Here is a 14,421-nt window from a genome sequence, read left to right as displayed (position 1 = left end):
GAAAGCTGTTTAAACAAACAATCCAGCTTGGTGGCAATGTTTCAATTGAAACTATAAAATGGATGTTTTTGTATAAATTGATATCATTATAAATAAAGCCAAGTTTTCTGCACAATAACATGAAGAGTAAATGCCAAATGCCATCTCTTAGATGAGACTAAAAGGCTATATAAAACAGGAAAAGCTATACAAAAAATAAGGCTATTAGAAACAATGTAGAAAATGTCTTAAAATGCCTTCTCTTCACTTCTGAAAATAAAATAGAGAAGACATCCAACACTTATTTAATTAAATACAGCCAGAGTTAGAGCTCGTTTCAGTCTTACAATTGTTTAACCTCCTTCTAATACAGGTTATATCAATTCCGTAAATTCAACTTTGCCCCACTCTCATGTTTCCCCCATTACCCCCCAAGGCTTTTTAATGAATTAGTAACCTTAACAGTGTGAGAAAAATTTCTCATTTGGAATATTTCCATTGTATCATGTAACCAGCCACAAGATAGATAGATACATACATACATACATACATACATAGACAGAAAATAAGGTTGATTTCCACATTTTTTATTGAAAATCAGCATCATTATTTCACAGTTGTATTTTTACACAAAATTATTAAAAAAATATGGAAGTCAATATATATATAGGAAAACATACGGAAGTCAACCTTATTATATATACAGTTACAGATATTTTGCTACATTTATTTTACAATTTTATGCAGTTTGTCATTTCTTTATCCCACTGAACTATGGCATAAGGGACAGAAGTTGTAGTTACTGATTTCCTGAGCCAGAACACAGTGCTTGCATACACTGCACATCCAGAACTGATATTCAGTGATTGGGCTTCCTGTGGCAACACATGTGGGCAGTTTCCCTTCCCCTCTGTAAAAATAAGGGGAAAGACAATTTAATTATACTTTAAGCCTTCTAATTACTTAAAACTTTATTTACTACACTTAAAAAACTGAAGAATGAAAAATATTTCAAGGTAAACTCCAAATTAAAACTTTTCTTACAATGAGAAAATAAAGCATTAACATGCTTGTAAAACTAAATAAAATAGGGTATAATGTTAAGGTAAATTACTTCAAGATTTAATGCTTTCATTATTATTATACACTATTATACACATAGAAATCCCAGCTTCTAATAAGGTAGAGTGACATCTGCTAATTACAATTAGCGTACCCTTCAAGAAGGCTGTCCAATTCTGATTTTCTGTTATCTTTTGGAGTATGTTTGGTGAAGATTTCTAGAGCAAGATCTTCATATTGTTGTTTCTGTTCTGAACTGAGGGTCTCTAAAGATTCAAGTTTAATAAAAGCTTTTGAACAAGTACCAAAAGCTCTACTGGCACACGCACAGAGTGCTAACAGAGAGTAGATCTCAACGGTGGGGATAATGTCTTCATAGTCTCTCAGATGAAGAGCTAGGAAAGAGAGGACAATGTGGATTTTGAAAAGTAATCATGATAACATGAACATGCATGGGAAAGAATCTATGTTAAGCTGTTTTAGTTTAACCTACATGAACTTTAGCAGACTGAAAGAAAATAATGGCAGGAGATGGGCGCACTAGTAGGAGGAAGCAGGCGACATGACCTCCGGAGTTCTGTAACCCCAGCCAACAGCTCAGGTCCTATAAAAATCACCACCACCAAATCACGCACATACACACAGACCAAAAAATCTCGTATCGAAACACACATCTGTTGTTCCATATAAATATGTTAGAGATTTTTGTGGCATTCCAGAAAAGGTAAATTAATATTATACTATGTTAGTCATAATTCTCAAGATATCATGTTTCCCTTTGTAAAAAAAAAAAAAAAGTATAAAATCATATGTTTTCTCTTTGTGTTTCTTTGAACAGATTATTGCTTTTCTGTCTGCTTTTCTGTCTTATTGAAACAATAGAACTTGGAGAAAAGAGAAGCGAAAATGAGCCTCTAAGCTGTCAGTTCAGACAATTTATTTTGACAGCTAACCACATCTTATTTTCAATTTTTCTATACTGGAGATATAATCTCTTTCTTAAAAATGCACTGTAGAATTAATATCAGACTGGTAACCAAATTGTATCTTTTTCTTCTCTAGACGTTGCAATCTTAAAAATATCTTGTTATAGTATAATATTGGGCATTTCATAAAGCAATTTAAAACAATATAGTCATGTATTTTACAATTAGATTCCTATAAACTGCTTTTGGGGTCAAATGTTTACAACAAAGTTCACTGGAAGAAATTTACAAAAAATAAATTCATTCAGTTCCAATAAATAATACTTTCTAATTTCACAGGTTCATAGGCAATAATTTACAAGGCATACATTGTTTCAGATCATTTTATCAGTGAAAAACAAAAATACTGAAGTATACGGATATCTTCACCAGTAGGTGAAGAATCTCAAGTTAAAGGTCTAATTTATCTTAGAAGTCTAGAAATTGTGCATAAATTATATAAAATACAACTATTTTAAACAGTGCATAATTTGTATCATATTAATTAGTTAAAATTAAATGAAGGTCAGTTATAAAGTAAACACATAAAAATAAAAATGATTCCTATGTACAACTAATAACCAATTAGAAAAAAAATTTAGAGTCATTGCTAACGACAACAAAAATAGGAAGAAACTGCAAAAGAAATGCTCAGAGTATACAAGAATAAAACTACAGAACTCTAGAAAGAAGACAGATATACAGTTTTAAAAAATTGATGTTTCTGGATGAGAAAACTCAATATTGTAAACTTATCAATGATCCCATTAATAATACATTAAATTAACGCAATTCTAATTCAAAATCCAATGGGACTTCACCGAAACCCCTCCTACTCTAAAAAACGATTCTAAAATTAATCTGGATGAACAAATGCAAGAGAATACCCCAAATTTTTTTCAAAAAGAATAGTAATGAAGGAGAGCTGAAATTCAAAATATTAAAATGTAAAAGTAAGGTAACTAAGAGGGCAGTACTGACAGTAATTCGTGACTAGAAAATAATAGTCTAGGAAGAGATTAAGAATATGTAAACTTAGTTTCAAGAAGGTAGAATTTCAAATCTGTGAGGAAAGAATAAGATTTTAATAAATGTTTTTAGGAAACTAAGTTATAATAAAATATAATATTTAATAACCTTCCAGTGAAGAACTTCCTGAGCATGACCCCTAAGTGAAATATATAAAGTAAAAGACTGATTGATCGGACCATATCAAAAACCACTATTAATATCATCATCACAGCTACCACTGCTTGAGGGCTCACAATGTCCAGGCACTATAACAAGCGAATTTTCTTTTCACAAATTTCTCACTTAATGCTTAAAACAATCCTATGAAGGAGATACTATTATCCCCACTTTTCACAAAAAGAAACTGAAGCTTAGAGAGGATAAGTAATTATAACTTAGAAATGCTAAGGAAAATCAATACATATGGCAGAGGGTTACTGTATATAATCTTATAAGAGCTCTTACACAAATAATATAAAAAGAAAAAGAAAAACCCTTGCTATGAAATTCCAGAAACATCCAAATAGAAGACTTTCTCTAAAAGGTTTCTTTTAAAGATCATGCCATTATGATATAAATTGAGGATATATTAGGGTGTATTGGCGATGACACGAGCAGCAGATTGGTGATTTCACAGTGGCCCAACCAATGTGACACAGGAAGGCTGGGGCAGAGGGTGACAGTGCCTGCACTGTTGTTATGGCCCATCTGAAAGCGTTGTGACGGTTTAGTCATTCATATGCTTTGGTTTATAACGTAATTCTCATAATTATGCCCTTTTGGAGTTAATATATCTAAACTATAGAATATCATTAAGCCAGAAATGAAGATCTTGATATTGCATGTAAATAATCTTCTATAAATTATAGCACATAAATACAATGGCATATTATGTCACAATAAAAATGACACAGATCTATGTTTACCAACATGGAAAGATAACTGCAAAGATAACTGTTGACGGTAACAAGCAAGCTCCTGAACAACGTATATTGTATGATGTTATATCAAGTCAAACTGTATACGATTTTATACGCATGGAAAAAGTCTAAAAGGAAGTTCACCCAAATGTTAGCAATGATTATCTCTGAGTTATAAGATTATTTTATAAATTATTATTTTACCTTTTTCTTTTTTTTTTTCTGTTTTGGTTAAAATTGCTATATAAGTATCATTTTTATAAAAAAACAAGTTAAATGCTATGGAAATATATCTACTAATATGGAAATATTTTGCAACATATTATTATGTTAAAAATACACAAAAGTATGGCCTGTTATATTCTCTATATTGCAAAATAAAAAATTATTTATATACACACATACACACACAAAAGGATATGGACTGGGCTATTAAGTGTTTAACTGAACGGATAGAAGAGTGAATGCTATAAATGTTCTTTTTTGCTTATTTCAAACTTCTAGTTTTTCTGTGAACTATATGTATTGCTTTCTACGTATTAAAAAATAAGAACAACTTCAAAAAGGAGAATGCACAAAAATTACAGATAGCAAATCTCAAACGTATAAAAATAAATCCATAGACAAAAGTGTTATTGAAATTAATATAACAGCAAATTGAAGAAGCTGGCCCTTCACTTCAATTTATAATTTTTAGACATATCATCTCCATTAGGTAACAAGCCCACCTGTCTTCAATGCAGTGTCAACGTATCCCTCATAGAGCTGCCTCTGGGCCAGTATAAAAAAGTGGTAGGCCTCGGCCCCTCTCCAAGCATTGTCTGTGAAATGACCAGCTGTAGACAGAATTTCCTCTTCTAGCAGACCAGCCAAAGCAGAAGTGGCCTGCAAGGAAAGCAGACCCACATTTTCTGTCAGTACAACCGTGACAACGGTCCTTCCAATGAAGAGAACTTCTGAAACTGTTATACATTAAAATATCTAAATTAGCAGATTTTATCATTACAAAACTATCACTACAGACTTACTTTCTCCAATGTAATTCATATTTTGTTAAACTGGTATGATCACATTTTTTCTTCAGCTTTACTGAGGTAAAATTGACAAATAAAATTATAAGATATTTAAAGGGTACATTGTGGTGATTTGATATATGTATACATCGTGAAACAATTCTCTCCATGGTGTGATCAAATTTTAAAATAGAATTGATTAAACTTTAAGTTAATAAGAGAATAATTAATTTATACATTAAATAATATACATATTCTGGGAAAGTTTTTAAAACTCACTGATTAGAAAGGATTTACCAAGTAAGGAATTAATTAAAGCCAAGACACAGATTAGTCTTGTAGAAAAAATAATTTTCAATATTTCCAAGTAGAAATTTCTAAATTTGAGTACTAATTCCAAATCAGTCATTCCTTTTCCTCACATCATTTAAGAAAATAAATGCAAACAGGCACATTAAATGACCTGTCCATAAAGACAAGCTTGACAGTTTTTTCTTTTAAACACTTCAGGTGATTTAATGTTATTTACCTCTGAACTCGTCCCTTTAACTTTCCCTCGCTGGGCATTTTTCACCTGTTCGTGGTGTTGCTCTATTAGTAAAGCTGCCAGTACATAGAGCTTCTTCACACGTAAAGGTTTAGTTCTTTTCTTTGCCTCTTCATCTGCAATCTTTAAACATTTAAAGAATTGGGGGAAGATATTTCTTAATCTATATTTGTACAAATATAATCATTTCTGAAATTTGATTCTCTAAAAAAAGGAGTAAAACCACCCATTTATGACAAATATTTGAAAACCCATTTTCTTTTCCTTAGTATTGATAAGTACTTAGTTTTTTCCTTAGCATTCAGCCCTTGGAGTTAGAACTCATAACAATGGTAGAAAATAACAAATGCCGTTAAATAACTAAGTCAGAATAAAGAAAGTTTTCATGGAATGGGCAGTATTTTCCATAACAAAGAGATTTTAAAAATAATGTTCCAGGGGGCCAGCCCTGCAATTAAGTTCATGCGCTCTGCTTCGGCAGCCCGGGGTTCACGGGTTCGGATCCTGGGCGCAGACCTACACATCACTTGTCAAGCCATACTGTGGCAGCGTCCCACATACAAAATAGAGGAGGATTGGCACAGATGTTAGCTCAGGGCCAGTCTTCCTTGCCAAAAAAAATAATAATAATGTTCCAAGTACACAAAGATAAGACTGCTTTAACATGGTACATCCTTCAAACATTTTAATATATTTAAATGATTCCAAGGGAAATTTTTCATTTTTAATTTAAATCAAATGGGCAAAGAATAGAATAGAATGTAAAATTTGCATATATTAATACTATACTAGTCATTTTCCCTCCAAATACATATTATGAAAAGTGTAATGTCTTTAAAACTTGTACATTTAAAGAACTCAAAATTCTATTATCAACAGGATTTAATTCCTAGTTAAGAAAACTTGTATTTTATGGTCCCTGAAAATTCTATAATTTTGTTAACTTCAGTATTAAGTAAATATACAATTGTTTAGGTATCAATAAGGTACTAATATTAATAAGTAGCCTTGTTAGCAAAAGGTAATAATACTAAGATAACACATAGTTATAATAGTAATAAAACCAGAAGGATTTTGCTATAATAAATATTTGTTTCCAAAGAAAATGGAAAATGTATTCTTTAGGATACAAGAAAACAATGGTACCTAGAAGAAACCAAATACTCACCAAGATTATTACATTACCTTAAACATCAGTTTAGCAGCATCATAAAAGTAACTGGCTTTCCGATAGAGTTCTATGGCATCAAGAGTTTTATTCTTTTCCAATAAACGAGATGCATACCTCGCTAAAAGAGACCCAATTTCCTTCATACTATGATTTTTAGCCAATTCAACAGCTTTGTTCCACTGAGAGAAAAATACACCATTCAGTTACCCAAGCATTTACAGTCACATATGTCATTAAATTCACAAAATAAAGCTTTAAGTTTACAATAATAAATAATATTATATCAAAATTAAAAACTGGTATGTTTTCAAAAGTCACTTCAAATCAGAGCAATTATAAGTTTTATACGTTAAATATGTGTCAAAATGATTAAATGATCTAAGACTTTGATTTGCTTAAGAAGTACAACTGGAAAGGAAAGCTTCAAAGTTTATAATCACATTACTCTTATAATTCTAATTTTGTACAAATTCTGAGTGAGAATTATCATGAGTGAGAAAAAGATACCTTTGTTTATAGTAAAACAAAATGTAATTTCAGTTAATAAAATGTCCTATCAGATTTAACATTTAAAAGTTATTTTTATAAAGCAAATGGAGCTTTATAAAATTCTTTAAGAAAATACTTAAAAGAATACGTTGATAGTCAACAATTTCAACAACAATTCTGCACTTTAATTTTAGTGAAATTCCAGCTCTTAAAAATATCAAATATACGTTTTCTATAAAGGGAAAGGAAAATAGATTTGCCAAAATAAATACAGATAAAGTAACTCAATTCCTTCCTCTTGTAATGACCATTAACTGGTCCTTCTTTGGAAACAAAACTCCATCCTAATAAAATGCAGAAAATTATGAAATTACTTCCAGACAAAAACTTGCCAGACTAAAGGTAAGGGTTTGTTCATGTTCCCACACTGAGTTAGTTATGAGTGGGTCACCCTTAATGGTAGCACTTCAAGGGGTAAGTGCAAACTCCATTTTCTTGGTCCTCAACTAAGTAAAAGAATGTCTGGCTCCTTTCACAAAATTCATCTCAAGCTCTCCAACCCTTATATTGGCAACAATCTTTACAGGATGACTACGGTGACTCTAATTTTCAGTTCCTTACTTGATTGAGATGCACACAGGTATCTACTGCTGCCTTTGGTTGATTACATTTCAAAAATGCAGTCACCGCTTGTTCACACATTCCAACTCTCACAAACATTTGTGCTATTTCCTGTAAGTACAAAACAATACTATCAGATTTCACAGACCAAGGAAATCACTTATATTTTAATTTATAAAATTCCATAGGGACATATGAATATTAAATTTACTGGTGGTTACAGTGAGTTTTCTTGTAAATGGACATAGGGGCAGACGCTACCAACCAGAGAGGATGCTAAGGCATTACCGTCTATAAAACCAGGGCGTCACTGGGTCACGCCGTGCATCTGATTTTTAACCAGGTCCTGACAACACTGCCCTCTTTTCTTCTCTCGGTTCAGTAGCTAGTTTATAGAAATATCAAGCTCCAAAAAAAACCCCACAATAGTGGGTGAAAAAACCTTTAAGGCAATTGATAGTATACTCAATCATCAATTAGAGGCTTAAGAGAAACTTCACATTCACAGAGCTCTCAAACACCTCTATAAAGAAATGCCCCAGACAAGCTGGCCATTCATCAGTTCAGGAAGCTAGACCCAAAACAGAGCTCCCTTGGAGGGTGGCAGCAGGCAGAGAGAGCCATAACAAAAACCAATCATACCCATTTGGCTGTATTCTCTATTTTCAGAATACCAATTATTTTCTTTCTGAATACCTAATTGGCCAGAGTTTTTCTCCCCACTACCACTACTAAAAGATTTTGGGAAATCCCATAAAAGTATATTTTGTATCCAGTTATCTTTTTAAAAAGCAATGCTTACATTTTTCTGATTATAAAGTACATTATTATGGTACAAAAATTGGAAAATATGAAAAAGTAAAGCTACTCATAATCTTACTATCCATAAGAAACGTCTCTCAATATTCTGGTGTAATTTCCTAACATCTTTGTCCTATGAATATATATATGCGTGTGATACACTGTCCCCATACCCAGGGTTATAAGTAATTTCAATTACCTTCCTACTCAAGAAAACACATAGCACTGAGAATAGGGTGCATGAACATGCCATTGTTACAGGAATAACTGCTCTAATTCACAATAGAGAAAACAGAATTATCAGAATTCTATACTTAATTACTAGACAAAACTTTTGTGGCAGAACTCACCACTGATATATGTCCAGACCCTGCGGTTGACAGCTGCTAACTCTATGGTATTGGAGTGATTTATGAAGCTCAGTGATTTACGCTTTAGATAAATAAAATACAAACTCATACACATTATTTGATCATTAATTAAAAGAGGCTTTAAAAGAACATTCAAAACAAAGTTACAGAAAACTCTGCTTTTCGTTTCTCTTTTTTAACATTAAATACGTTATCGTTAATATAACCTAATAAAAGTCAAGCTATCTTTTTAAACTTTTGTTATAGCAAATTTCAAACATACATACACAGACACTACTCCCCAGACCCACTTTGGATTATTCTGAAGCAAATCTCTGACAACATATCATTTCATCTGTAAATATTTCATGTGTTCAGCTAACTTGTAAAAGCAATTTTATAAAACTGATAAGATTACACAAGACTGTGATCATGTTAAAATAGTAGAAATATGACAGATTTTTCCCTCCATTTTCAAGCATTCTACAGTATCGATATACTGTTTTAACAATTAAAATAAAAGCATCATTCCATGTCTAAGAAACTGTAAGATCACAGAGTAATTTTTAATTTGCTTTGTGGCAGAGGATATTTCCTGTCTATAACATAAAAACCTTATAAAGTAACCTAAAACTCCAAAAACTAAAATGTGCAATACCTACTGGAAGCAACTTGTGGTTTTCCGGGAGTGAACTGGCAAGATTCTCCAGTCCCTCGTAATCTTCTAACATGTAGTAACATTCCGCTAAGTGCTCCTGGTTCCGGCCTTGTACATAATATTGTACAGCATTCAACCTATGGAAAGAAAAAAGAAAAACTTTTAAAACTAATGTGAATCTCCTGATACATAAGCACTTTCACCAAAAATGTTCCTTCATTAGAGTTACCAGTTCTAGTTATTACTAGAATTCTAGAATCTAGAATTACTAGTACTACTCCAGTCATCACCTTCAGTTACAGAAAGTCTTTGAAGCATATAAATTGAAAAAAAAATCTAAAGAATGTGTACATTTTAGTTGCAACATTCTATGAATATTCTTAAGAAATATTGTTTTAATGTGACATACAGTTGTACTTTCAAACACTGACATAAATAAGCATATTGATCAAAATGAAAACTTAAGAATAAAGCCAATGATTTCTGAAAATAATCTATAATAACAAAACAAGCAAATATAAAATACTTTTTTTACTTTTTTCAGAATTAAATCATCTAATGTCTTAGAATTGCACACTGCAGTCTCAAACAGTCAAAAGCCGCCTGGAGCAAACAGCAAGTTTTGTGCTTTTGGAAACTCCAAAGTTTTACAATGCTTATCTAACAACTTTAAGGATCTCTTGCTCTCCAATGTGAATCTAGAACTATTTGAATTTTAGGATCCAGGAGGATGGTCTTCATTTCCCTAGCGTTATTCCATAGGCAAGTACTCAAGCAGCTACCATTTTAAGTAAGTGCTGGATGAATGGAGGAGGCGGTCCAGATAGGTTACCCACCACTTTTGTCGATCAGCAAAGTAGTCTCCGACGGCATTGTGGGCTTGTTCAAGGAGACTGTCATCTGCATCACCAGATCCAGTTTTCAGGAGCTGGAGTACTCTAAACCAATCTCCCAATTTCAGCCGGAGGCCAATAGCAAGATCTCTACAAATAATGGCATTCATTCACTCATTTATTCATTTATTCATCCAACAAGTATTTATCATGTGCCTACTACGTGCTAGGTTCCATTCTAGGGAACTGAGAATACACTGCAGTGAAAGGACAGACAAGGGAACTCTCCAAACATTTTAGAAACTTAGCCTGACCAGGGAAGAGGCAATGGGGAGAACCTGGACTAGGGAAAAGGAAACAATTTCCTGCCTTTTATTTTCCTGGACTTCCAATTTACTTAGCAAAATAATGACTTAAATAATAATCATTTCATCAATTTCTGAGACATGATCAGGTTTATTTCAAAACCAAATGTACACGTGTTTGGTTTTATTTTTCTTTTCAGTGTTTAACTTGTACTAGGGATCTCCTGGAATTATAATATTAATGAAAATGAGACATAATGTTTACAGCTGAAATGACATTCATGCATTATTTTATACAAATCAAAAATGAAACATAAAGAATAAAACTCAATCGCTAAATATCTTTTTTATTTCATGCTCCTTGAGAACACAAAATTAAATAATGGCCTAAATCAAAAAAGAGAACCCAAATAATGAGCTGTGTAATAAGTGATAAATGCCCCCATTTTCTGTAGTCATATGATTTTTTTTTCCTACCAAATGAAAAAAATCTCCCATGGCCAGCCATTAACATATGTAAAAATAGAGAAGAAAGCTGCCCTCAAATTACAAAACATAAATTAATGAGAATCATGTATTACAATCCAAATTGAAATTATTTTCTAAAAGAAAAATACTTAGTCTGTTCTACATTCCTTATTTGTAACAAAATCACGACCTCTGGAAGTACTCCGGGATGATTGCACCTTCATTTCTCACCTTCTGTCCATATCAAGATACATTCTTTCAGCTTCTTCGAATCTGCCAAAGTAGGCAGCAACTTCCGCCTGCTTCATGGACTCACTCTGTAAACTGCCCAGGCGCTTCACAAACTTAATGCCTTGGTAATCTTTACAGCGCACAAACGCTTGCTCTGCCATGTGCAAATCCAGTTTCTGAAGAGCTGCTTCGGCCAGTAGGCGCCTTTATTACAAACAGAAACAGAAAAGCCTATTGCAAATAACTGATAAACAAATCTTGAATAAGAATTCAATTACTATGCCTATTGTTTCTAGCGAAACACGGTGGGAAGTGATTATTTTAACACCTTGAAGCATTTTTCATATAATATTATGCTTACGTTGAGTACTTCCAAATCTAAAGTGAATTTCTATGTTTTAAAAAGAAGAGCAAGAATGGAAGTCTCATCCCCCCAGGAGGCCAGTATGAGAGCCGGGAACGACAGAGGGGAGATGTTAAATACACCCGACATATTGAGAGGAGTATTTTTTTAAATACCAAAGTCGGGGGTGTGGATTGTCCTCTATGAATTGAGATGCATCTTCAATTCCAACATTCTCAATCAATGCTCGACTATCTCGCAGGGACCGAATCTCAAAGTTAATTATATAATCCTTATTTGGATGTTCTGGATCCTAAAAGTAAAGATGGAAAGAAAGAAATTCAAACAGTTGCCTTTAGAGTATGTGTTTCTTTTTTACAGTAAAAAAAAACAACTGCATCATATTGTAAGCAAAACTGGGGAGAAAAGAAATTCCCAGGGCCGGCCAGGTGGCGCAAGCGGTTAAGTGCGCACGCTCCACTGCGGCGGCCTGGGGTTCGCGGGTTCGGATCCCAGGCGCGCGCCGACACACCGCTTGTCGAGCCATGCTGTGGCAGCATCCCATATAAAGTAGAGGAAGATGGGCATGGATGTTAGCCCAGGGCCAGTCTTCCTCAGCTAAAAAAGAGGAAGATTGGCAGATGTTAGCTCGGGGCCGATCTTCCTCACAAAAAAAAAGAAAAGAGAAAAAAAGAAATTCCCATGTGTGGGTCTTTTGAGTTATCAGCAAACACCCACAACCCACAAGTGAAGCCCCTGCTGAGGCTCTCAGGCTGCCTATGGGAAGGGGGACAGTGGTGGAAGAGATCCCTGACAGGTCTGTGGCCTAGTTTTCCTCAGCTCAAATGGTCTATTCCCCAGGCGCTACTCTCTTCCTCCCAGCCTCCGCTGGAGCAGAAAACTCATGTGTAGGCCTCTTCCTCCTCACTCCCAAATCTACTCTTTCCCTGCCGGGGCAATGAAGCTGTTATTCCATGCGCTGTTGGGCAGCAGACAAACAGGTAAAGAAAAGAAAAAGGGCTCGTTTTCATCACCACTTTCCTTCTGTAATTTAGCAGGCTGACAAAGAAAAAAACAAACAAAACTGAAGGCCAGTCTTGCAGGAAACAGGTAGCTAATGATCAAAGAAAGGAAACAAGCAGTTATAGTGAATTCACCGATATCCTACATATCCCAAGTAATGAAAAAGTGAAGCGTACAAGAAAATTAGAGCCCCCATGTGTAAAACAGCAATGGCTCCCAGAGACCCAAGTTCTCCAAAAAGGTGAACTCAGCTGCGTGCACCCCCTCCTCGCCCTACAACTAAAGCACTGTATCCAGAAACTGAAAAGTTCTTAGGGAACTCCCGAGTACAAAGGAGGTGGCAGTAAGGAAAGAGCATGAAGTCTGGATTCAAACAGACTTAAGCTCAATCCTAATTCCATCGTTTGCTGGCTACATGACAACTCTTTCTAGAACCTACCCTACCCTTCTCCTGGGCCACCGAAGAAGCCAGGGACACCTTCCCAAAATGTAAACCCAATCATGTCACTTTCCTGCTTCACTCCCCTACTGACTCAGGATGAAGTCCAAACTCCACAGCCAGGCACACAAGGTCCCTTATGGCCTAGGCCCCCTCCTCCCTTCCTCATTTCTGCCATTGCTACCCATCACACACCAGCTTCGAAGCCAGACAGTTTGGAGTCAAATCCCACCTTGCCTACTGCTAACTGGGTGTCCCTGGCAAATTAGCTTATCTCTCCAAGCTTCAGATTCTTCATCTGAAAAAATGAAGGTAATAATCAAACTTACTTCCTAGAGTTGTGAGGATTAAATGTGATTGCACACATCAAACATTTGGCACAGTGCTTAGCTGTGTGACTCACATTCACAGTCTCAGAACTGACCCACTGCTCCCTCGCTTCCAACCTTTGAAGAGATACACCTACTACCAGAATCACAGCGCCCCCAACCCTTTTCTGGTTGCTGAATTTCTTGTCTATCTCCCCAACAACTCTACTTGAGGCCAGGAACTGTGTCTTATTGGCTCTCAATAAATATTTGCTGAGTCAACCAACAGATGAACTTTGGGTAAATCATTTTACCCACTAAGAGCCTTCTTATCTAAATGAGGTCTGTGTAATATCTACCAGGCACGGTTATAATGAAAAATGGACAATACGTAATGACAAATGAACATCTCATATGAAGGTACTTTAGTAAATGTTAATTCCCTTCCTTTTCCTTTTGCATTCCTTCTTCTCTAGTCCTCCAAGAAATTTCTCAGGTTATTTCTTTTTTTCCCCCATTTTATTGAAATATAGTTAACATACAACATTGTATTAGTTTTAGGTCTACAACACTCATGTTATTTCTTAAAACTGTATGCTTAAAAGAATCTACAGTTCAGCTAAATATTTCCTGGGTCAATGAGGTCCCAGAGGGAAGGAAAGTATGACAATATTCTTTTCTTAATGGCTTTGCATGTAGTAAGTCAGATCACAAAACTGTCAGAGACTTGATCTCCCTTACAGTTCAACAATCTCTGCCAGTAAACTGGGCAACGGTACTGCAGATATTCTGTATCCTAATGTCAGATATACACAAAATGTGCCCAGTGTATCAAGAACCTCAGAGTACACCTAACCAATTTAAATATATATACTGTAAAACAC

General features: G+C 34.5%; 1 protein-coding gene across 2 annotated transcripts in view; it reads right to left on the bottom strand.

Annotated features, from left to right (window-relative positions):
• Window positions 1–557: 557 nt before the first annotated feature.
• Window positions 558–14,421, bottom strand: part of WDR35 (WD repeat domain 35) — a 55,772-nt gene continuing 41,908 nt past the window's right edge. For both annotated transcript variants that reach the window (XM_058551744.1, XM_058551746.1), the window contains 10 exons: window positions 11,944–12,080; window positions 11,425–11,628; window positions 10,424–10,570; window positions 9,592–9,724; window positions 7,779–7,889; window positions 6,683–6,847; window positions 5,480–5,620; window positions 4,666–4,822; window positions 1,196–1,436; window positions 558–889 (listed from right to left, as the gene is read on the bottom strand). In XM_058551744.1, coding sequence (XP_058407727.1) covers window positions 739–889; window positions 1,196–1,436; window positions 4,666–4,822; window positions 5,480–5,620; window positions 6,683–6,847; window positions 7,779–7,889; window positions 9,592–9,724; window positions 10,424–10,570; window positions 11,425–11,628; window positions 11,944–12,080 — 1,587 coding nt within the window. In that variant the 3' untranslated portion in view covers window positions 558–738. The remainder of the gene's footprint in view (window positions 890–1,195; window positions 1,437–4,665; window positions 4,823–5,479; window positions 5,621–6,682; window positions 6,848–7,778; window positions 7,890–9,591; window positions 9,725–10,423; window positions 10,571–11,424; window positions 11,629–11,943; window positions 12,081–14,421) is intronic.

Source organism: Diceros bicornis, chromosome 12 (genome assembly GCF_020826845.1).
Source record: "Diceros bicornis minor isolate mBicDic1 chromosome 12, mDicBic1.mat.cur, whole genome shotgun sequence".
In the NCBI taxonomy this organism is placed as follows: Eukaryota; Metazoa; Chordata; class Mammalia; order Perissodactyla; family Rhinocerotidae; genus Diceros; species Diceros bicornis.
Note: the sequence above shows the minus strand (reverse complement) of the source record. Positions and strands in the feature narration are given on the sequence as shown.